The sequence below is a fragment of the Charadrius vociferus genome, unplaced genomic scaffold (assembly GCF_000708025.1).
Source record: "Charadrius vociferus isolate BGI_N301 unplaced genomic scaffold, ASM70802v2 scaffold650, whole genome shotgun sequence".
Taxonomy (NCBI): domain Eukaryota; kingdom Metazoa; phylum Chordata; class Aves; order Charadriiformes; family Charadriidae; genus Charadrius; species Charadrius vociferus.
Window position 1 is genome coordinate 4,348,020 of NW_009646736.1, and position 22,597 is coordinate 4,370,616.

At 37.9% G+C, this 22,597-nt stretch overlaps 1 protein-coding gene across 1 annotated transcript in view; it reads right to left on the bottom strand.

The window, feature by feature from the left end:
* COL4A4 (collagen, type IV, alpha 4) overlaps positions 1 to 22,597 on the bottom strand; it is a 68,788-nt gene that overhangs the window by 37,292 nt on the left and 8,899 nt on the right. Inside the window, exons 5-17 of the mRNA XM_009890267.1 lie at positions 15,724 to 15,858; positions 14,771 to 14,815; positions 12,971 to 13,087; positions 10,091 to 10,159; positions 9,830 to 9,865; positions 9,004 to 9,066; positions 8,490 to 8,525; positions 8,273 to 8,314; positions 7,620 to 7,700; positions 6,366 to 6,419; positions 5,082 to 5,141; positions 4,336 to 4,380; positions 3,215 to 3,268 (exon numbers count right to left, since the gene is read on the bottom strand). Coding sequence (XP_009888569.1) covers positions 3,215 to 3,268; positions 4,336 to 4,380; positions 5,082 to 5,141; positions 6,366 to 6,419; positions 7,620 to 7,700; positions 8,273 to 8,314; positions 8,490 to 8,525; positions 9,004 to 9,066; positions 9,830 to 9,865; positions 10,091 to 10,159; positions 12,971 to 13,087; positions 14,771 to 14,815; positions 15,724 to 15,858 — 837 coding nt within the window. The remainder of the gene's footprint in view (positions 1 to 3,214; positions 3,269 to 4,335; positions 4,381 to 5,081; positions 5,142 to 6,365; positions 6,420 to 7,619; positions 7,701 to 8,272; positions 8,315 to 8,489; positions 8,526 to 9,003; positions 9,067 to 9,829; positions 9,866 to 10,090; positions 10,160 to 12,970; positions 13,088 to 14,770; positions 14,816 to 15,723; positions 15,859 to 22,597) is intronic.

A 22,597-nucleotide genomic window follows, 5' to 3' on the forward strand; every position in this document is an offset into this window, starting at 1 on the left:
ACGCTCTATATGTAGCCGCCCATCCACCAACTCTCCCAGGTCCTTTTCCGTGGGCCAGCTTTCGAGCTATTCCTCCCAAAGCCTGTAGCACTGCATGGGGTTGTTGTGACCCAAGCGCAGGACCCGGCACTTGGCCTTGTTGAACCTCATACCACTGGCTGCAGCCCATCGATCCAGCCTGTCCAGATCCCTCTGTAGAGCCATCCTACCCTCAAGCAGATCAACATTCCTGCCTAACTTAGTGTCCTCTGCAAACTTACTGAGGGTGCACTTGATCTTCTCATCCAGATCGTTGGTAAAGATATTAAAGAGAACCAGCCCCAGTATCGAGCCCTGGGGAACACCACTTGTGATCGGCCACCAACTAGATTTAACTCCATTCACGACCACTCTCCGGGCATGGCCATCCAGCCAGTTTTTTACCCAGCAAAGAGTACACCCATCCAAGCCATGTTTGGATTATTTTGTTCACTGATACTGTTTTCTCTTCCCATATATATTTCTTGACTTATATATCTATCTATCTTATATATATATATCTCTCTTGACATATATGTCTTGACTTGCCAGTAGTTTATTAAAAAAAAAAGAAGCCAAAAACATCCAACAGAAGCATATTTCTCATGTATTCTGTAACCTGGAGTCATATTAAAATGAAAGCTTATAATCACTGATCAGTTTTACTGATATCCCTATTAAGCATTAAATACTTCATTTGTTCTGTAAGTTTCTATAGCCTTATATAATTTCAATGGCCAAGAACATTTTGCACTTCTTGTAAAGACCATTCCTTATTTTTTTAATGAGACTCATTCCATTAGTAGCAGAGACAAATGGTCTCAGAGTGATTTCAACAGGACTCATGTCCTCTCTTGTATTTTGTCTGAAGTTGCCTTCTGTGTTTTTTTCATATTTATCACAGAATGGTTGAAGTTAGAAGGGACTGCTGGGGAGCATCTTGTCCAATTCCCCTGCTGAAGCAGGACCACCTACAGATGGTTGCCCAGGACCATGTCCAGACAGTTTTAGAGTATCTCCAAGGATGGAGACCAGTGCTGAGCAGAGGGCAAGGATCACCTCCCTCAGTCTGCTGGCAATACTCTTCCTAATGCAGCCCAGGATACCATTAGCTGCCTTTGCAGCAAGGGCATGTTTCTGGCACACAGTGCTGCCAATGTTCAGACTTAAGGATTAAAAGGTACACCAACAATTCCTTGAAGTCCATTCCTTGCTTTAAGCAAAAGTTAACATTTTTAAAAGATGAAATCTACTTTGAATGCAACTGGTTTTTTTCTGACTCTTTCTTTCTCTTAATTCTGAATGTATCTTAGATTCTATTTGAACATGTTTATTTCAGAAAATCTACATTAAGAATGGGTTATTCTCAGGAGGGGTTTTAATCATATTCTTGTTCCTCCAGTTTATGTGATTTGATCATAAGCAACACCTGGTGTGGCCAGATGAACAGTTGATGCAGACTAGATAGATCTGCACTTTTCAGGAATAATCAGATTTATCCAGTTCTTCAAGCAAAACTAGAGCATGTGCACCATCATTCTGAATTTTGCATAGCTGCATGAGTTAACCTGATTTTTTTTAAGTTGTGTCTACACTTGATTAATTATCTTTTGCTCCTGTATTAGCAATTGGAATTTCACATTTTCAAGTCATTACTGAGGGCATTCAAACTTTTCCCTAGTATAATCTACCAACAATTAATTATTCTTTGCTTACTGTTCATAGTGTTAATTGATGGCTTCTCAGACTCTGGGCTAATAAATGGAGACTGAAGAATGCACTGTTCTGTCTATACAACACCTTATCTCAAGTTTATTAATGATGGCCCCAACTAAAACAATATGCACATCGGGGTGAGTACTTTGTAACAATACAACACTTAAGGTTTCATTCTAGTTTTGGGAAGTAATGGACTGTAATGATCTTTCTGTTACTAAGTAAGACATGCAATGTTTCTGTCTATCCGGTATCTGAATGATCCCACATTGTTGTGAAGCTACTAATGGACAAATGGCAGAAAAATGAAGATCCGTGGACATTTTTTTTTTTCCCAAGTATGACTACATAAATGAAATCTTGGCTGAAGACATTGATCTAGCACTCTCCTGGCAGTCCTTGCTTTGAAAAAAGTAAGTCTGTGACTAAACCAGATGTTTTTGCTGTACTTTTACATATTTACTCCATATGCTTGTCATTTCTCATTTGTAAACCTGCTTCTTGAAAACCTGTTTGTTGCTTTTTATTTGTCTGCTTTCAACTGTGTCTTTAGCAGTATACTACTTATGGCAAGTTTGGACCAGCCACAGTTTCCTTTTGTCATCACAGATTATGTAGAGCGTGTTCCGATCTTAACCTTCAATTTATAACAGAGGTGATTCTTGCTAAAATCTCTTGAGTGTCATTCCTGATTTCACAGGTGCAACCACTTGTGCTTTAAGGAAAGTTACTGTTTTATATGCAGCTTTCCAAAAAGATTATTTCAGAGAGAAATAAACACTTCTTGACTTTTGTATTTCAGAATATTTAGAGGCAAGTTCGTCAGTGTCACAATTTCAGTAGTACTGTTTTTGACCTCTGTACTGTGGTAATAACTGTGATGAGCTTTTTCAACCCTGCTGTCTCTCCTGATGATCCTGTCCAATTTCCATTCTGGTAATGATCTTGGAAAAGCTACTTATGTGAACATGCAAGGAGACTTTGGTAAGTCGTACAAACAAGCCCATCTGAATCAAATGTTGCCACCTTATTTAATGTCGATTATCATATTAGTTCATGGACCAAAGTTATTAGGATCATACTGTTACCTAAATAGCAGGTTCCTTTACCTAGCATACATCTCTGGGAAACACAGCTCAACCATGAATAACTTGGTGTACTACAATTGATGGATTAGGTGACTATACTGGTATAGTTATAGGTAACTATTGGCAATTGGGATTAACCAATTTCTATGGTATGCAAAATGGAATTTCCATTCTCATATGCACCAACAGGAATGTTTACTTACATTGTTATTTAATACCACTGTTAGGTAACTATGACTATCATGAAAATGGTAAATCTCAAAAGTAGTTATGACTGTAGGAAAGAAAATGGTCTGATAAGCAAGTATATTTGGAAGGAATTATTAGCATTTATATAGGGGAGTGTGTGTGTGTGCATGCATGTGCGCATGTGTGTTTGTTGGCTTTTTTACCTGTATGCCTGGATAGCCAGGTTGTCCAGGAAAACCAGCAAATCCTGTTTCCCCCTGGAAAGGGTCACATAAATATAATTTGATTAATCCGTTAAGACATTAATATAAGTAAGTAATTGAACAAAAACGAGTAAGGCAGTCATACAATACTCTCATGTTGTAATAACATCTGCAGTCTGTTTCAGAAAATTCTCTGGGCTTGTAGAAGAGATGGTATGTTTCACAGCATCTCTTCTGTTAAAAAAAGAACCCCACAACGTGTATCACCAGGTTATTTAGAGAGTGGTCAGCAGATTCAGTGTAGCTGGGGCACAGAACTAGCTGGAATACATACCAGCAGACTCTAACAGACTGTCTGCTTAATACAGCTGAAATTGGTTTGCTGCCTGCTGAAATACTACTGCATGGCAGGTAGCTGCATATTAGCTTATCCTCTCCTTTCATGATCTAATATATTCATCCATCCAGTATTCAAACTCTTTAGGTAGGCAGTGGTAAAAAACAGAGTACAAAATAATTTTGCAGAGATAAAACAGTCATCTGGAACATAACTCTAGGTGCAAATATCTGTACATTAATGGGATTTATGAATAACGTGATCATTACCTTAACTAGATTTGAAAATGAGCTGGAGAGAAGAGATAGGAAAAAAGGCAAGATGTAGATCTATATACCCATATCTGTTGCTCTTTACTCCAGTAAGATGTTCTAAGTTTAGAACTAACATTTAGCAGACTTAACAGCTAAACTGGAATTTATTGAGTCACAAATAGAAACAGAACATGCATATAACACAAAATTAAAAAACAGTGTCACCCTGGCAACCAAAGTTACCATGCTTTGTAACTTTTCGATCATGTTATATGCGTGTCCTACTGGCTTTTCCTCCTGCTTGCAGCTTCAGATCCCATTAGCCAATTTCAGCCAAATTTCAGAGACTGGCAGCAATTCAAAGACAAAGAGTTCATACATCTTGTGCTGCAGTAGGTAGCAGGAGAGAAAGGAAGGAATGCAATGTGAGCTACCAAGTATGCGGAAATCCCAAATCTGCACAAATCCACAGAAAACTAAATCTCACTGATCCCACTGTTCAGGGAACTGCTTATACTTTGTCTTCTTACCTTCATTCCAGGAAAACCTGCAGGTCCATAAGAACCAGGATTACCCTGATAAAAGCAAATAGAATGTGAGCTAAATCAGTATAAAAGCTTATTCAAAATTATATCTATTCAGAATTGCCGTGCAGTTAATGCTCCTTAGCTAATTATTACTTGGGATATTTCCCAGTAATATTATTATTCAGAATTTCTGAGCAGTTAATATTCCTTAGATAATTATTACTTGGGATATTTCCCAAATACTTTGCAAAGTTTTTGCAAATACTTTATATGAGATGGGCATGAATTTGAACTATAGCCCAAAGTAAGCCAGACAAGTCTTCACTTAATTTTTTTATCATATTTCACAAAGCACAGTAGTGGACATGTTGTTCCATGTGAGCACTGGTATGCAAATCAAGTACAAGCTGCTGTAAAAAACTGCCATTGGCAGGTATGGAATACCTTAAAATTACTGTGTTAGTACTGTGCTACTCCAGAGAAGCTTTGTGTAGCTCTAAATATTTAGAGGGTAACTAGAGAGATTTATTTTCTTTCCAAGGACAGAAAGTTTGTATAAACTTATGTTTAAGTCTGAGACAGGGCAAGTTCTGGGGCAGGACTGTGAAGTATTCTATACATATAGTATTATAGACTAGTTTAAAAAAATCCTTAAAATCATCCTTGGAAATGCAATCTTAAACAGCTAAATATATTATGAACCTAATTATAGTGAATTTGTGAAGTAATTTATTCTGCAACTTCCTTACCCGCAATCCAGGGAATCCAGGAATGACTTTTTCACCTTTTTCTCCTCTCCCAAGTATACCCTGGAGCATTCAAAATACTTTGTTTAAACAAGATGCTCAGTGAAGTTTGCCATACATTTTGGGGTTTGTTCACATTTGTTAAGTTATGTATGTATTAAGGTTAATGGTTCTTGTTTCACTTGCTAGGCCCAATCACTGGGGCTTACTTTACACAGCACTAATAGCAGTGCCTACGTAGCTTCAGTTACTCAAGGAACCTGCTGTGGTCTCTTCTCCAAGCTCAATGTGCTTTCAGCAGTTCAATTTTTTTTTTAAACCTCTGTGCATCTTTTGGGCTACATCAGTCAATTTCTCAATTCCTACTTGTAACTAATAAGTGTACTATTATCTACAGGGACAGCTAGTCCTGGAGCAAGCATATAAAGCTCATCTTTTTTTTTTTGGAGTAAATCTGATACAGAAAGATCAGTTTTGTCTCCTTTTCCATGGCTAAGTAATAGTGGTCCTTTTATGATGCAAAATGAATTTGTGAAAAAGTGCTAGGCTTATAATTCAGAAATGTGATGTTCAGGCTTCTAGTTTCTTCTTTTCTGCCTACAAAGCTAATTAAGTTTTTAACATAAACTAGACTTGTTCTTTTGTCCCCAGTTATCTTCTATTTTTCTGAGATCTGGTAGTTTCCTGCCTGTGGATTTTCCTCCTCCAAATCTATCAGCAATAAAGACTCCAGCATCTTTTTTTGTGGGTGCTTCTGTTCAGCATCCAGGAGCTCCTTACTAGCACACTGATGTTTAAATTAATTATGCTGACAGAAAGAAAAGCTAGAATAGACAGCAAACAGCAACTCTTTCTCCAAACAGGTGGCTCTGCCTTCTCTGTTCTTGAGGATACCTATAATGTGAAGTTAAAGTCTTTCCCTAACATACTTAGGGAAACATACATCATGTCCTGTTAAGATCACATACTGATCTCTATTTCTCCTCTTGAGAAAAAAATAATTTGCGCTTCTATTTTCTTCACAGTCCCAGTTCATTATGTGTCAATAGCCAACCTGGAAATAACACTGACCTTTCACTACCAGGCAACATACAATAGGTACCTATAAAACAGACTCAGAAAGATTTTCAAAATATTTTTGCTTTCACACTGATTTGAGCGGTGATTAAATTTCACAGCACAAATACTGTTATTTTTTCAGTCACTTTGTGCTTTAAATGATTAACTTAACCACAGAAGGACTTCGCCAGCACCATGAAAAAAAATAAAAATCATCACATTACTTACTTTGGGTCCACGTGGGCCTCTATATCCTGTTACTCCAGGTAGTCCTTTTTGGCCCTACATATACAAGGAAAGTTTTTATGTATATTAATATGCAGGACATGCCTATGTGCTGTTTAACCTTTTTTAAGTCCTGTTCTGAATTAAAACTGTTAAATAGTATTTTCTTAAGCACTGGGCCTGTTCCTCAAGGTGTACCAGGCAGAAGAAAATAAGAAAAACAATTATGTACTGATTTTAATTTATGTTAACACTGTCAAACCAGCATAATGACTCTGGAGTGAGACAGGTGCATCTTTTCACCTGCAGGTACCTGGTAAGAGGGGCTTTGTTCCTGCAAACATGCATGACAGTAGTTCTTTATTGTTTGCTACGAGTATTCATGTGCATAGATCTACACTTTTGTGCATAGCCCCAATCTGAATGGGATGCATGGCTGGCTACACGGTCATGGTCATGTCATGTGCTGCACAGCAGCATATGTCACACTATGCAGTAACATGGGGAGTTTATATAAGTTCTTTTGGTCCTTTCCCTCTTCCTCGTACACCTGTACATAGCCACCATTTGCATAACCAAAGCCTAAGATCCAAAACATGAAATCTATCTACCTCCCTGAGGTGAGGCTGCAGGGCCTGGCAATCCTAAATTCACCTTTTCATTTGTGTATTCAAGCAAATCAGATCTGAGGACATAGAGACTCCAATATTGGGCTCCATAATGCAATTTTTGTAACTCCTGTTCTTTTTAAACAAAAATTCTAATGTTTTAAGTTAAACAACTGGGGCTACAGTAGGTGTGATATGGAAGTACAGTAAATAATGGGAACTTGCATTAAAAATAGACAACAAAATCACACTTAATTTTCATATTAAAAGAGCACCCTAGAAGGGCGCTAAAGATCGGAAAAATGCAAGTGTTAGTGAAGAGCCACAAAAGAGATTTAATACCAGAGTAACCAACTTTACTTGAGATGCCTGAAATACGATTTGCTAATGACAAAAAGTGAAGAAAACCAAAGCAAGGGCAGTATCTCCTTTCATCAAGACAGTCTTCCCTCAAGGATGTGAGCTAAAGTACACATGGGCTCTCCTGTCCTGAAAGCCTGTAGGAAGGGTGCTGAACAACAGGATTTCTGCTGAAGCTGATGATTTATTACAGAAAGAAGGATTTGTCCTATGCCATCCTTGCAAAAATTACATCACAGGGTTGTATTTGCCAAGTTGAGCACAGTTAAATATGAAGACAAATTAACACCTTTTCTCCTTTGAACAGCTGAGCTCCAGGAGGTCCAACTAACAGTGGTGACCCAGGTGGCCCAGGAAGTCCAACATCACCCTGTAGAAGCCAAAGGAACAGCAGAGAGACATTTTGTTCCATGCAGAAGTCACTGGACAAATTCATAGAAGAAAAGAACCAAATATTCCACATTTCTTCTGTAAGTCCTGAGTATGTTAACGGGTGGAGATTGGGAGAGAACTATTATTATGTGCTTTTCCTTTCCCTACACCCTTTCCTTGGCATCAGTTGCTGGACACAGCAACAAATGAGATTCGGTGACTGACCTGGTACAACCACTGTTACTGGAGGGTACTGTTGTGATTACTTAAGATAGTGTCTGTGCAGAAAGTAATTGCTATGTAAATGCTAACTAAGATATTGATTGTTGCTTTTCAAAACCTCCAGAATATGCTTGATTTCTGTACGCAGTTCACTGAAGTAATCACTGCTGCACAGAATTCATTGATTCAATAACTTATATTACTTCTTCTCTTCTAACATTAGTGGCAGCACATAGCCACAAATGATAGGGTTGCAGGGAACCCAACAAGACTCTGTTATACTTCTAATTCTACAGCAATAATATATTTAATAATATTTGATTTCTTTAGTAATATTTGTTTTCTTACCGGCTCCCCCTTTTGTCCGTTCACTCCAATACCTGGATTTCCCTAATTGACAAAAAATATACACAGTTTGAAGATAATCAGAAAATTCTGACATTAGAATTTAATCAAGTAACTTCTTTGAAAAACTTGGTAACAGATAACCATAAGTGATATTTGATATATTTGTATAAATTAATCTATTATTTCACTAACAACTTCAGGAAAAGTCATTGCCTACCTGTTCACCTGGCAAACCAGGGTAACCTGGAATACCCTTTAAAAGAGAATGGAGACATGTTAGTATGTCTGATTTAGACACAGCTTTGCTTTGAAAATTACCTCCTCTTTCCAGCAGCACCTAGAGGCAGAATTTCCTCTTGGGATGTACCTATCCCAAAGTGCAACCAGTCAGTGCTTTCACAAGGGCTGAACTCTGGCTTCCCATTTTCCTGTCTCCCACAAGGTGGCCTTGAGGAAAGGGAATAAGGAGAGAGCACTAGCAGCATTCCTCCATGCCAGCTTGAAACAGGAGGGAACAACATTTCAGTGACTAGTCCAGCCCGAACCACAACAATGCTCCAACTCCCGAACTTCCAAAGTCATAAGGTAAGGCAAAAATCTCTCTTTTTACCATCAGCCTCAAAAATTATTTCTAGGCTTTGATTCATATTAAGGCAAGTTCTAAAAATGGTAGACCAGAATTTATGCGTATGCTGAAAATGCAAGGTTGTATAACCACAGTGTGATCTTACAGGCAAGCCTGGTTGGCCTGGGTATCCAGATGGGCCCGTTGTACCTCTTGACCCTCTAGGTCCCTGGAAAAGATGGCAAAAGTTCTGTTTGTGAAAATACCAAGAGCTTACCCATGTCTCCACAAAACTAGTCCCTCCAAAACGCCTGCATCACTTGGACTCAGTCTACTGGCCACTGCATTCCATTGTCTTAAGCTTATACCATGCCTGAAACCTCACTGTCACTAGAGCAGCTCAGCACCAGTTTCTGGATAATACTGTACAGATACGGGACAATGCAGTTATATGTTATTAATGGATTCAAAGAATACTTTGTCAGTAATTGTGCTACTGTGTAGGGACTTGATACAGTTCATTAGTGAATACTTTTTTGAAGGGCATAAGAAGAGGAACCCGAAGCCATTAAGAGTATGAGTCAGCAAGCAAATTAAACTCTCTCTTCTTCTCATATGTTTTTATGGCCAAAATATAGTAGTGTGCTACATGTTCTTGGTAGATCCACTAGATACTGTTGAGGAAGTTGTCACATGTCTATGCATCTTGAATTTCATGGAGAAAATATTCAGCAAACTGTGAGTACCAGGGTGACAACTGCTAAACGCGCAGCTAATGCAGATGGGTATGGTCTCTTTCTGCTCTTTTTCAGCCAGCATGAACTGGTCATGGGGGCAGACTATAGGGACTTGAAGTTTGTTAGACTTTATTCTGGAATTTTGCTATTTAAGGCAGGCAGGGAAAACCCCCAATATTTCTTTACTGTACTAAGAAGGAAGAGTTGAAAGATCTTCAAGACAAAAAGCATGTGTAGGGCCCACTGACTACTTACGGGCATGCCAGGGGGTCCAGGATCACCTCTGTCTCCCTGTAATAACAACCATTTAGTAAAAAAATCATTATAAGCTTTGTTGTGGGTATTTTCTAACTATACAGCTACTAAGATCACAAGCTATCTGTTCCAGTTGTATATTTACTTTTAATCTTTTTTTTGTACCAAGCTTTATTAAACAGTATGGAGTTATGAGAACAATTACATTTGCCATACATGCTTTCCTACAAGATATGATTTTTTTCACAATCAGATACTTACTGGAGGTCCTTTTCCAAAATAAGAAACATACACTGAATTTCCTTTTTCTCCTTTTTGCCCTGGATTTCCCTTTAAAGAAAAAAAGTCTTTTAAAACATGATCCACTTACTGATATCCTACACTTCTGTGGAGATTGAATGATAATTTCTCAGACCGTGCTTTTCTGGCACCCATACATCACTAGGTAATCCACTAGAACCACCATCACTTCATGAGCGTTTCACAGTTCTTTCATCAAACAAGACCCTTAAAAGTGAAACTGCCATCTGTACAGTTGAGCAAAACAGCTCTTCAGCTTCTTGACTCCTGCTGTGTTAGATGCCTCTTAGCTCTTGGGTACTTCAGTATTCTACAATCTTCACAAATCTTGCCTTTAGTATCAAGTATATCAATATGCCTACTTTTTCTTTCAGGGAGTTGGTGGCTTTAAGTATTACCACTCTGCCTTCTCCAAAAGTTCACACTATGATTTAGAAGAATCTAGTGTGAATCTGCATACATTTAAAAAGTTGAAAGTATGGACTGTGTTACATGCATAATCTTCAACATTTCTGTCTATTAGGAAACAGGTTTCACAGTCTATAAAAAAAAGAAAATCTGATGCCTAAAGGCCCAGTTTTTCTGAAAACTAAGTTCCCATGGTACTTGCTGTGGAGTCCTTTATAAAACTTTGCCAATCTTAGCACCCTCAAAACCTCAATCTGACCTAGCAGGAACAGATGATTGCTTCTGCAAAATTTAATTGTAATGCTCAACAGAGCATGATGTGTACATATCTGAAGAACAGATATATACGACATTATTTCTGAAGTTTTCTCATTTTAAATCCAAACATACCACTTAACTATTGATTTCAATAAAATGGGATACTGTTTTTCATAGAATTTTATCACCTTAAAACTGTACCAGTTTCCTGATGTACATTGGCTGCTCAAATCCTGAAGTCAGAATGAAAGAGGGAAAGTACTTATCCCTGGAATGGTACAATAAAAAGAAGAGTTACAGCTGTCTGCAGCTGGATATAGCTACAGTAGACTGGATGCAGATTACAGGTCAAACAGCTGCTAGGGAACACAAACACACCAAAAGTTATTTTTGTCTTTGGTTATTTCACATGTGATCTCTTGTGTAATAAACCACCTTTATTAGATTGTTTGTTACCTTCTCCATGGCTTAGATAAGGGCTTACAAATAGAAGCTACTTTCTTTTCCAATTTATTGTTGAGGTAAATGTACACATTCTACAAGGTAACAGAAGTAAAGCTGATGAATATGTTCATAGTGCTAAATAAAATTATATGGGACAACATTATAAATAAGAATAACATAATAATGGTAACTGTAATATATAGTCAAGTTTGTACTTGGTGCAACAGATTGATTTAAAAATAGGCAATCTGCATAGAGAGGCTGGAATAGCATTCTCATACACAAGCAAATATGGTTACTATGTCTTGTTTTTCTGGGCAGCTAAATTAATTTGCACTGGAATTATAGTGTGCATATTCAAGGCTACATGCCTATTGTGTCTCCCATTCTTTGTAGGTTGCAAATACTTTTCTAGGCCTGCCAAAGAGCATGCTCCTGGAATTGGGAGGATTTATGCTGTAATTTGTCCCACGTATCATTTTTCCTGTATGTAATTTGGCTAATTATAAAATGCAAAACTATTTTGAAAGCCATAATAAGTAAGAAAATAAAGGTAAAATTAGCATTTGAGCTGAAGTAATTTTAGCATTTGGAGGGTTAATGGGTTACTTTGAGAGGTATAACAAATGAGATGATCATCAAGTTTTTTATCAAGCTGTGTATTTCATAGCATTTATTACAGGTCCAAGACTGAAATTCTATGTTTTCTCTAATTGCTATATTTTTTAAAACTTCTTTTCGGTTGGCACCCACTGCACATTGTTTGATTCCCTATGGCTGAATCTTATTTAGCTCCTACTAAACACATTTGACTTTTCATGTAAATTGCATTTGTTTTTATTGTTTTATTTAGAAAATTTCAAGGAATCTCTTACACCAACTAATCAGCTATTAATCATTCAGAACTAAAACTTGTTTCCACAAAAAGTCAAAGACTGGAGATGAGATCTGTTCAGCAAAATTTCTCTGGAGCTACAGTAATTTATATCCCTTACTGACAAGAATCTGTATTTTATCTTCATTAGAAGAGCACTGCTAACACAACTATTTAAACAATTTTAAAATGCTTTCCGTTTTAACAGCAAAAGTAAACAACATCGAGTGCTTATTTTAAACATTTGAACTGAAACGATCTCTATGTATATAGATAAACACCCAGGCAGGACTAGGTGTGCGCAGTGCAGTCATGAATAGGTATGTGTAAAAAGTGTCACATGAAACTTAAGAGTATGATTTTGGAAGAGATCTACTAATACTTGTGTGATCAACCACTAAAAATCTTCAAGCGTTACAGGACTTAGATTTGTTGAAGCTTTGACTTATTGCTAATTCATCTCAGGTATGTCCCTACTATTAAGGCTTTTAAGAAATTTCAAGTATTGATAAATGGTATGATGGCTTCAAGCTACTCCTTCTTAGTTGTACTTCCATGAAACAGTATTAGCCTTGGTATGATTACATACTGGGGAAACAAAGTAGAATTCAACTCACAAGGCAGACATATATACTTTACAGATACAGGAACTTATTTCACATTCAAGCTTACACTTACTCTATTAAGGCACTAAGTGTCCTTCACTCCCATTAACCTTAGTAAGAATGCTTGGAAATTCGTTGTGCAGTGTAAAGCTAGTGCCAAAGTCTAAAACTCCTTTCATTTTAAGAGCTGTTAGCTTGGAGGGAAATGTACATATAAGTTATTCATAGACAGTAGGAATGCCTTTCACGTACATAAGGACCTCTTGGTCCACTATAGCCGTTTTCGCCTGGAAATCCTGGATCTCCTCTTGAGCCATTGTAGCCATCTAAACCACTCTTGCCCCTGGGTCCTTCACTGCCTGGCAATCCCTGAAAGACAATTTAATATTTATTAGACATACACCATGATAAATAGGGAATTACTTTTACAAATACCTTAGATCTGAAAGAGAGGACATCTCACAGTGGTCCCAGCTTCATACTCTTTGCATTAGAAACATTTTCTATTGTGATCAATAGAATTTTTTTCATGTATAACAAATGATGTAAGTATTTTCTATCTTGTTCTTTGGTGCATAGAAAATATAAAAGGGACAGCACTGGTTAAGAGGGCCAGAGTGAGCTCTCACTTGAGTCAAAAAGTAATGTGCTATCTTCTCAGAGAAAGATCTAGCCCTCTAACTATAATCTTTCTTGTGGCTGTAAAGGAATACATAAAAGTCATCAAAAGCAGCCTCATATTTTTTAATTGATAGGATAAAACACAGAAAAACAGGATACAGCTTGACTCAAGCATACAGTAATCGCAGAGATTGTGCCTATACATTCAAGAATTGAGGAAGTGATTTTCTAACCTAGCAAGAACTAACCCATGTCCAGCTGGGGGTTAGTTCTACTGCAAATTAGAGACTAGGCAATACAAACAGTGAGATTTCCCTTGAAATGATCTTTCCATTGGAGAAAAACTTATTTTGACAGAGCTAAACATTTTTGTAGGGGACAAATAGTAATTTTGACCCAAATTTTTGGTTTTGGTTTGGGGGGGTTGGGGGTGGTGGTGGGTGGTGTCTGAAAAATCATCAGGAAAGTATCCTGGCCATTTGCCTGAAATATTTTTGTCAATTTTACCTTCTTATTATCTTTGAAGTTCTTCATCCCAACTTGTGGACATTGTTTCTTCATTAATATTTTTCATAAAAAGAATATACATTACCTGGGAGCGCTTCTTTTTTCTGCTAAATTTTGGCCTTGTGACCTCTACCTTATACAGACATTCTGGCAACAGTCCCATCGTCAAATGTGGACAGCTGACAAGCAGATGCTAAGACACCCACTTAGTTTCTGGTTCTGTTTCCACTTTCAAAATCCAACATTCTAACTTTGATCCATATGAAACTAATAACAGCATAGGAATTAAGTTCCAATAAACAGTGTTTTTCAAATACTGTATCCAAGAGATACTATCTTTCTTTTACCACACCCTTTTCCACACTGAAGACGACATGCAGAAAACTATACAATCACAAGCTTATAAAGATATAGTTAGGACCCACTTTCCCTCTTCAGTCCCTATTCAGGTTAAAATTACCGGACTCGGTGGTTGCTTTCTTACCTTGCAAAAGGACTACATGCAAAAATCAGAATGTTTGAACAGAAAAAAGTACACCATTTGAGACACTTTCAGAGATGTTAGGAATGCAGCAACCAGACTAAAGCCTACTATAGAGCCTGAGGAAAACAAACTCATTGTTTTTAACCCTAGCACTGACACACGCTGCATGGACATGGACTAGTCTCTACCTTCACTGCCTGACTTCTGCATGAAAATAACGTACTGGCCTCACTGGGATTTTGTGGAGTTTATCTGTAGTAAACACAGTTGAAGTTAAGCTGGCTATTTTATATTTTTGCAAAACATGTAATTCCATAGGTGACATGATATCAATAGGTATAAAGCCAAAAAATTTATTGAATGTATTATTTTATTAGAGCACTTGCTATGACTTTATAGAAACTGTAATTTTAATAAAGCAATATTCATTCAATACGTACAGGAACACCATCTAAACCGGGAAATCCTGGGACTCCAGTTGGGCCCTAAAAGCAGGTGAAATAAAGAAAAAAAAAAGTTGCCGAGGTCATTAACTCTTAAAAAGAATGAAAAACCAGAATATGTGATACTATATAGCAAGAAACAAGAATCAGTCTTGTTTGAAATATGAATCAAAAGCCACAACTGTCAGAAATAAATATCTGAAAAAAGTTATATGGGTTTAGCAGGAGACTAGTGCCAATAGCTACCCATGTAACAGACGATACAGTATAGGACAAAAGTATAACTCTCACACTCATTCATTCTCCAAAGATTATAAAATGACAGACAAGGGGAAGTTGCCTATAACTTACAAAATAATTTTGTATGTAATTTCACAACCCAGCTCCTGTTTTGATAAGACCAGCAGCACGATTTCTATTTACAGGGCTTACATTTCAGGTGTGCTAGATACCAACATTAGTAATTTGTCCTCCACTGAGATCGGTGGAATTAGACCGTTAAAACTAATGTAAATTACCAAAAGCCAAGTACAGGGATTTTACAGCTATGAAAGATAAGGACCTGAAATGCAGTTTATACTCCATAAGTGGTAATAAAATTCTGTTTAATGTACAGCATTTTAAAAAGCACCATACTCCTCCTTCCAGCTCCAGATTCCTCCTACAGCCCTCTTTGAGGTTAAGGAGAATAGTATAGTATATAACAATTGGAGACTGGGTCTGTTTCATTTTATTTTATGCCTTCTGACAATTCTAATTTTGCAATGCACAGCAAAAATCCTCTGAAACATTTTTTCAAGGAAAGCTACAAGAATTTTCAGTGAGAATTTCGTGTGAGCAAGAGTATAGTTTGGCAAATGCTTTTTGATCATTCAGGTTCTGTTTCACTTGCCAATATTTAACATTACATACTGTATATGCCTAAAAGAGTCGTCTATGGTGTTTCCTACCTTATCACCTTTTTCTCCCGCTGGTCCAGGCTGCCCATTCTCACCTCTCTGTCCTTTTTCCCCTGGCAGACCAGCTGGTCCTGTAGATCCCAAGGACCCAATCGGACCCTGAGCTCCCAGCTCACCAGGCTGACCCTGAAAAGAGTCCAAAGAAGTTAATGACTACTGCTGTAAACCTCACAGCAGGCAGCATTTTGGAGATCGCTGTATGGATGAAACCAGGCTTACAACGTATATATACTCATGATTCAAAACAGCTTGCCGTACAGCCTGCAGATCTGTTCCATGTATTAGATGCTATAGGAACAGGACCTTCAAATTTAACAACTTGCTCAAGCGGATAATTTCTCTGCACGTTCATCAGGCCTCCAGCACCACCTCTCTGAGATGCCTGGGATAAATTGCCAGTCTTCCTGGCTCTACCACTGTAAGTATCACCTTCTGCAAGCATAAGACTCCACTAAGCATCTATTTTTGCCACCACAGAAGTGATGGTTCATTTTAGACAAAGGAACTTTGTACACAATTAGAAGAAATAGAGGGAGTTCTCTCTTTCTTTTAAGCCATACTTTATGCTATTTATCTTAAGTTTTTCTAGCTCACATATCTTCCATCATCACTCTCAGACCTTAATGCCTTATTTAAAACTTGTGAAGTCTCCTGCAAGAAAAAATTACAGTGATTAGCCAACATATTTACAGAAAGTTCCAATTTTAATAGATTGTATTAAAATGGTTTGGGAGGTTGCAGAACATCATTTATCTACAAATAGCTGTAAATTGAGTATCTGTACCTACAGTACCATACAAACCATCTCCATGTATTTCGACTAACTTTTCCAAGGTAATATGTATTTGCCTGAAGTAAAAATAATTCCCACACCAAATGGAATTTTCAGTCTATAACATTGGTGTGGAGTTGTTTTGGATTTGTTGCAGGTTTTTTTCTGCATTGCTAAACGACTATTAAATCATAGCTTCAAAGTGCTGAATAAAGCAAGCTTTCTAATCAGACTTCACATGTGAGCTGTCTACCCTTTCACCCTACAAAATCTACATATTTACAGGTCTTTATTTCTCTTACTTATCTTTTTTATTCTGTATCATTATCTTTGTTTAGCTATAATTTGTTTTGTTTCCCAACTGAAGTGTGTTTTGCTTTCTTTGCAGAATTCATCAATTATTTATACCACATGATTAAAAAAGGGAGCAAAAGGGAGCCCCATGCATTCCTGAGAAAAGCACTAAGACCACTTGAGGGCAGTAAAGGATATTTCAGTACAACCTCCATTCACAGAAATGACAAGACCATATGTTTATTTCTATGAATGGATTGAAAGAAAAATCAAAGCTGATTGTAAGCTTCAGGAGTCAAATTATATTGAAACAACAGAACAGAATTGTCTGCTTCTCAGTGTAAACATTTCAACAGACTGAATCTGAACAAAATCTTATCTTGTGAATTGCGAGCAGGGACCTAAACCTCTTTTTACTTCTATTTACTCACTATTTATCTTTTAAAATATATCAATAAATAGTCAGACACGAAGGGAAGAAATGTAGAGTACGCATCACCCAATTAACAGCAAAGAAACAGAACAATGAGAAGGTAACTTACTACATGCTTGGAACAGGAACATACTGTAGGCTTACGCTGTACTGGAACCAGGACTGGATCACTACTGGCCCTGAAGCTATGAACAGGAATTTAGTCCAGAGGCTAGAAAAAGAAGTCCTGCACTCACAGATAAGGACTACCTGAAAAAGTATCCTCATACAACTCATGTTCCGTTTGCTGTTACTGGCTCCTTACACCTTGATCCTCTTTCCAGTGAAGTTACTGGCAAAAATTCCAGCATGCTGTCTTCAGCAACAGTTACAATTTTCTTGATACCATAATTTGAGCAGTGTAAAATATTATGCAAATTAAGGGCTACTAGTGTTAAAATGTGCTGATTCTGCATCCTTGTTAACAATGAATGGACAGTCAGGATTCAGGGTGGTTAATTTGAGTATTTGCTTGCATGAACAGTTGCAGCCTGTCTATTGGCAGTGCCTTGCAAATCCACTGTTGTAAAACTGAATTTATTCATTGAATAAATCTTAAAGCACCTATTACACCCTTTAAATACTTGATAAAAAAAGACTTGACAACCATTTTACTTAAAGCATATTTTTGAGTATAAGAAAAGTGAAATGAATAAGGCTAATAATATAGTAAAATACAACTGTTTGAATCATTCGTTCTGCTGGAAGAGGTATGTATTTTTAGTATGCTGAACTAGCTGTTACCATGCAAAATACAAAACATTCATCCACAGGAAAAAAAAAGGCATAACATATTTCCCACTAATGCTCTTGCTTTAATGCCTTTGTCTTAACAATGCATTTTGTTGACAAGTTTCTGCAGCAACTTTAACATGTTTAATTTATAGTGTATATGCTCTGCATTCAAAAGTTAAAAGATAAAATTTTCAAATTATGTTATATCCTTTGGACAGCTGAAGCATGATTTTGATAGTACTCAGAACAAAGCTGAGACGCTGTATTAATGCTACGGTAATTATCTATCATAATTAACCAATAAACACTTCCAGGACATGTAGTCCTTTAGGCTGATAAAGTGTCTTCGTTAGTTGCTACCCTGTGAATTTGATTGACTCCACGGTTTATGTCTTCAGTAGGAGGTAGTGAAGTCATAAAACAGAGTCACTGAATCCAGAATTCACAATAGGTTTGACAGCTGATACAACTTTAGCATGCCATGTGAAGCTGGTGGATTGTCTCCCTTTCTTTCAGCTCAAAGACTGATAATGACTGGGAGCTTTGTTAAGACCAAACTGATACCATGTCATAACATCTATTATCACATCTATTATTTGTGCCCATCCAATGTGACTACCACAGCATTACAGTCTCAGGACAGCTGTACAAATAAAGAGGATGAAGGTAGTCATGCTCATGTGGAAATGACAAATTAGCTCAGTTAAAATGAACAGAATATTATGCCTGCTCTGCCATCTGATGCCAATAAATTCCTTTAGGATTTCAATGCCTTGTTAATTGTCTAGGTCAGGAACTACCCATGCCAAGACTATGGTCTGTTATTTTAGCATATCCTAGGTTTGACCTGCAGTAAGAAACTGACTTTTGACAAAACAGGACTATATTTTTTTTAATTAAGTATGCTTCCTGTGACTAAGACCGCAAATACTTCAGAATCATGCCGCAAAGCATGTAATACTGTCTGGAAAAGGCAATGGCCAAGGTTATTCGGAATTACTCTTTTTGGTTGCCTGAGACACCAAAGAGCACCTGACTTTTAGTGTGCCCTGAGCACTTAATTGTCTGAAAGCACAATGTTTTAAAGGAATCTTAATTGGGAATAAAAAAAAATGGTTCATGCTATTAGAGTGAATTCTGTCATGCTTCTCATTATTGATAAAGTCAAAATTCCAGTCATTGCCTTCAATTAGGACAGTACCCTATGTTACAGGCTACGTGGATGTACCAGCGATATGTGAAATGCATTTACCTTCTGTTCACATGAACAAAAATGAAAACACCCAGCAACTCCACAGAATCAAAGTGTAGGCAAATAACATTGTGCCCTTTCCATTCTGCACTAGACTTTGGGTTGTAACTCATTTTATCAACAGCAGGACAGAGAAAGGGAGGAAAGCAGAGCAGTTTGGGGGCAAGAGAGGAGTGCACACAAAGGCATTTGCAGACAGATGTTTTCTTTAGTAATTTGCTTAGTGAGGTGTGAGCATCTGCTGCTACTCTAAGCTCCGCCCATGTCCTCTCCCCTTTTGGAAGAGCAGGTCTATTACACAGCAAAGCCACATCTTTCAGGGCTTGTAGGGGTGTCCGTTCTGAGAATTTTCCACTCCTCCACTGTTACTGTGTAGGACTGGGACCTAAATAATTTTCACTGTAAGTCAAGGCTCCAAAATAAACCTTCTAAACATTAACTTTATCAAGATGAGATAAATCTGAGAAAGCACATGACTTGGCATTAAATCCACTCTCTTGTCCTTAATAGAGCAAATTTTTCTGTAACTATGGGATAAACAGTGAGTGAGGGTCAGACTAGTATCTGGCATGTACTTTATCCTCAGTTTATTCAGACTTTTGAGTATTAGATAACTTTTACAGTTAGATTTGGAGCCAATTAAATGCAATAGTAACTCTTAGTGCTTGACTTTTCTCAGCCTCTGGATCATGCCACAAACTACTGGAAAACTCTGTGCTCTTTTAACATATTTTTCAATGATCCAATATGCTACAGGAACATAATACCTGATGATGCAGCTTAGTATTCCCAGTGACACTTCACTGAAGCACAACAAATCACAGTGAAGTGCTGAAAACATTTTTAACAGTGTACTTACTTTGTTTTGTGTTTTAACCCTGTGCAACCATGAAAAGAAAAGTATCCAATAAGCCAGTGGGTGTCACTATTGTGTTAAACAAACACTGAAAAAGAGAGAATTTGGCACTGAAATTCTAAGAAACACTGTTAATAGTTGAAAGCAGAGAGCTGCAAATAGACCATTTTAGACCACAAATAAATAACATCAGATTAGCTAAGAAAATAAAATTAACTTTTGCTCTGATTCATTTTATTGAAAAAGTCACTGATTGGCAATTTTGGTTGATTCAAATCTATGAAAAAGAATGATCTTGTGGAGCTTTGTCTTGCCTGATGTGGAAAAGCTTGCTAATCTGCAGCAACTGAGGAAAGCACTATTTTTAGCATGGTGGGACAGGAAAACCAAAAGTATTAAGGAAAGAAGGATGCTCGAGAACAAAAGGAGGGATAATTTAACAAGATCAAAACTTTAAAAAAATTTGGAAATGTGTCTAATATGAACAATGCTAATTTACAGATGCTGTAGCTGGACACTGTACATGAAGAACAGCCTCATGAAGAAAGAGACCTTACAGTGAGGAGAATGGAGTGATCCTGTTCCTATTCCACATTCTGGTAAGCAGGGTCCATTCTCTTATAGTTAAAATCCTAACTTCTAAAGCCAGAGAACTGCCTACTGCCTGCCCGTTTATAAAAAAATTGTGTGGTCTGTTTCAGATACAGATCTAGGGGTCTGATTTCTCTAGGTCTGTTTTTCCATGGTTCTCAGTGAGTGTAACTGAAATGCAATAGAAATACTACAGAAATGTATAACTGGTTTCAGGAATCTTCTATTTTAAAACTGTACCAAAGCTAATATATTGCGAAAAAAGATCAACAAGTATGAGGCAAACAGTGGGAGAGATCTGGCTTTCCTCAGATGCTAGTCTGCGTGCACCTCTGATAGTGGATTCAACTAAGCACATATATTTTAGATCAAATAGATGGATTTTACATATTCATTTCCCAAGTGTGCAGCTTGAAAATGCAAATACAAGTGCTGGATATTCCATGTGAATGACAGACTGCCATTGCATACTGACATGCAAAAAAGTGTGATTTAATAAATGCCTCTTACTCCCGAAAACAGACAGAATTTACAGTTTCCCAGTTAGTGAATCTTAAATATGTTTACACTGTGCTGTAAATTTCACTCAGTTAACCCACAGGATCTACTAGGGAAATGTGACAACCCACAAGAACTATCAGGGAGATGTTACAAGAGAAGTGATGCCAGGAGACAGACCTACTATAGAATTAAAAGTCACCATTCTTACCCTACTGCCCTGAAGTATACATGAGCTGACTTTCTAACTTACCTGTGACAACCAACTGACTTAGTATATCTTGTGAATGTTTAGACCTTACACCTCATATGCCAGAAAATGTGAAATCTCCCTCTTAGATTTCTGTTTGCTAGGTTCTCTCCTACACTAGTATGAAAATAGGCCACTTGCTTCATCTGCAAAAGAACGAACATTGGTCTTGCTGAGTTATATTTATTATTCACTTTGCTCCAGGCATTTCACATGATCTCATAGAAGCTAGATCAGGTTGGGTCATGAATAGACGCTTGCTTTCTAAATCTACTTAACTCTATAAACAAAGCCAAAGGAATTGAATGGGATCAACCTCTGGGGTCGGCACAGGACAGGTTTACTATTGGTCAGTGCTAACTGCAAACATTTTTTTAACTATCTAAATGCAGTTAGAGCAGCCAGCATTTTTTGAGGCCTCTGACACAATACTGCAGGAGTTATCAAGGAAACAACTTCCCAATTTAGAGAAAGAGGGGTGGCAGATAGAGCTCAGAGGGTTGTGGTTAGTGGTGCAGAGTCTAGTTGGAGGTCAGTAACAAGTGGTGTCCCTCAGGGGTCAGTACTGGGACCAGTCCTGTTCAATATATTCATCAATGACCTGGATGAAGGGATAGAGTGTACCATCAATAAGTTTGTTGACGACACAAAACTGGGAGGGCTGGCCGACACGCCAGAAGGCTGTGCCGCCATACAGCATGATCTGGACAGGCTGGAGAGTTGGGCAGAGAGAAACCTTATGAAATTCAGCAAGGGTAAGTGTAGGGTACTGCATCTGGGGAGGAATAACCCCATGCATCAGTACAGGTTGGGGGCTGACCTCCTGGAGAGGAGCTCTGTGGAAAGGGACCTGGGAGTCCTGGTGGACAACAGGATGACCATGAGCCAGCAATGTGCCCTGGTGGCCAAAAAGGCCAATGGCATCCTGGGATGCATCAGGAAGGGTGTAGCCAGCAGGTCAAGGGAGGTCATCCTCCCCCTCTACTCTGCCCTGGTGAGGCCACATCTGGAGTACTGCATCCAGTTCTGGGCTCCCCAGTTCAAGAAGGACAGGGATCTGCTGGAGATGGTCCAGCAAAGGGTACAAAGATGATTAGGGGATTGGAACATCCCTCTTATGAGGAAAGGCTGAGGGACTTGGGGCT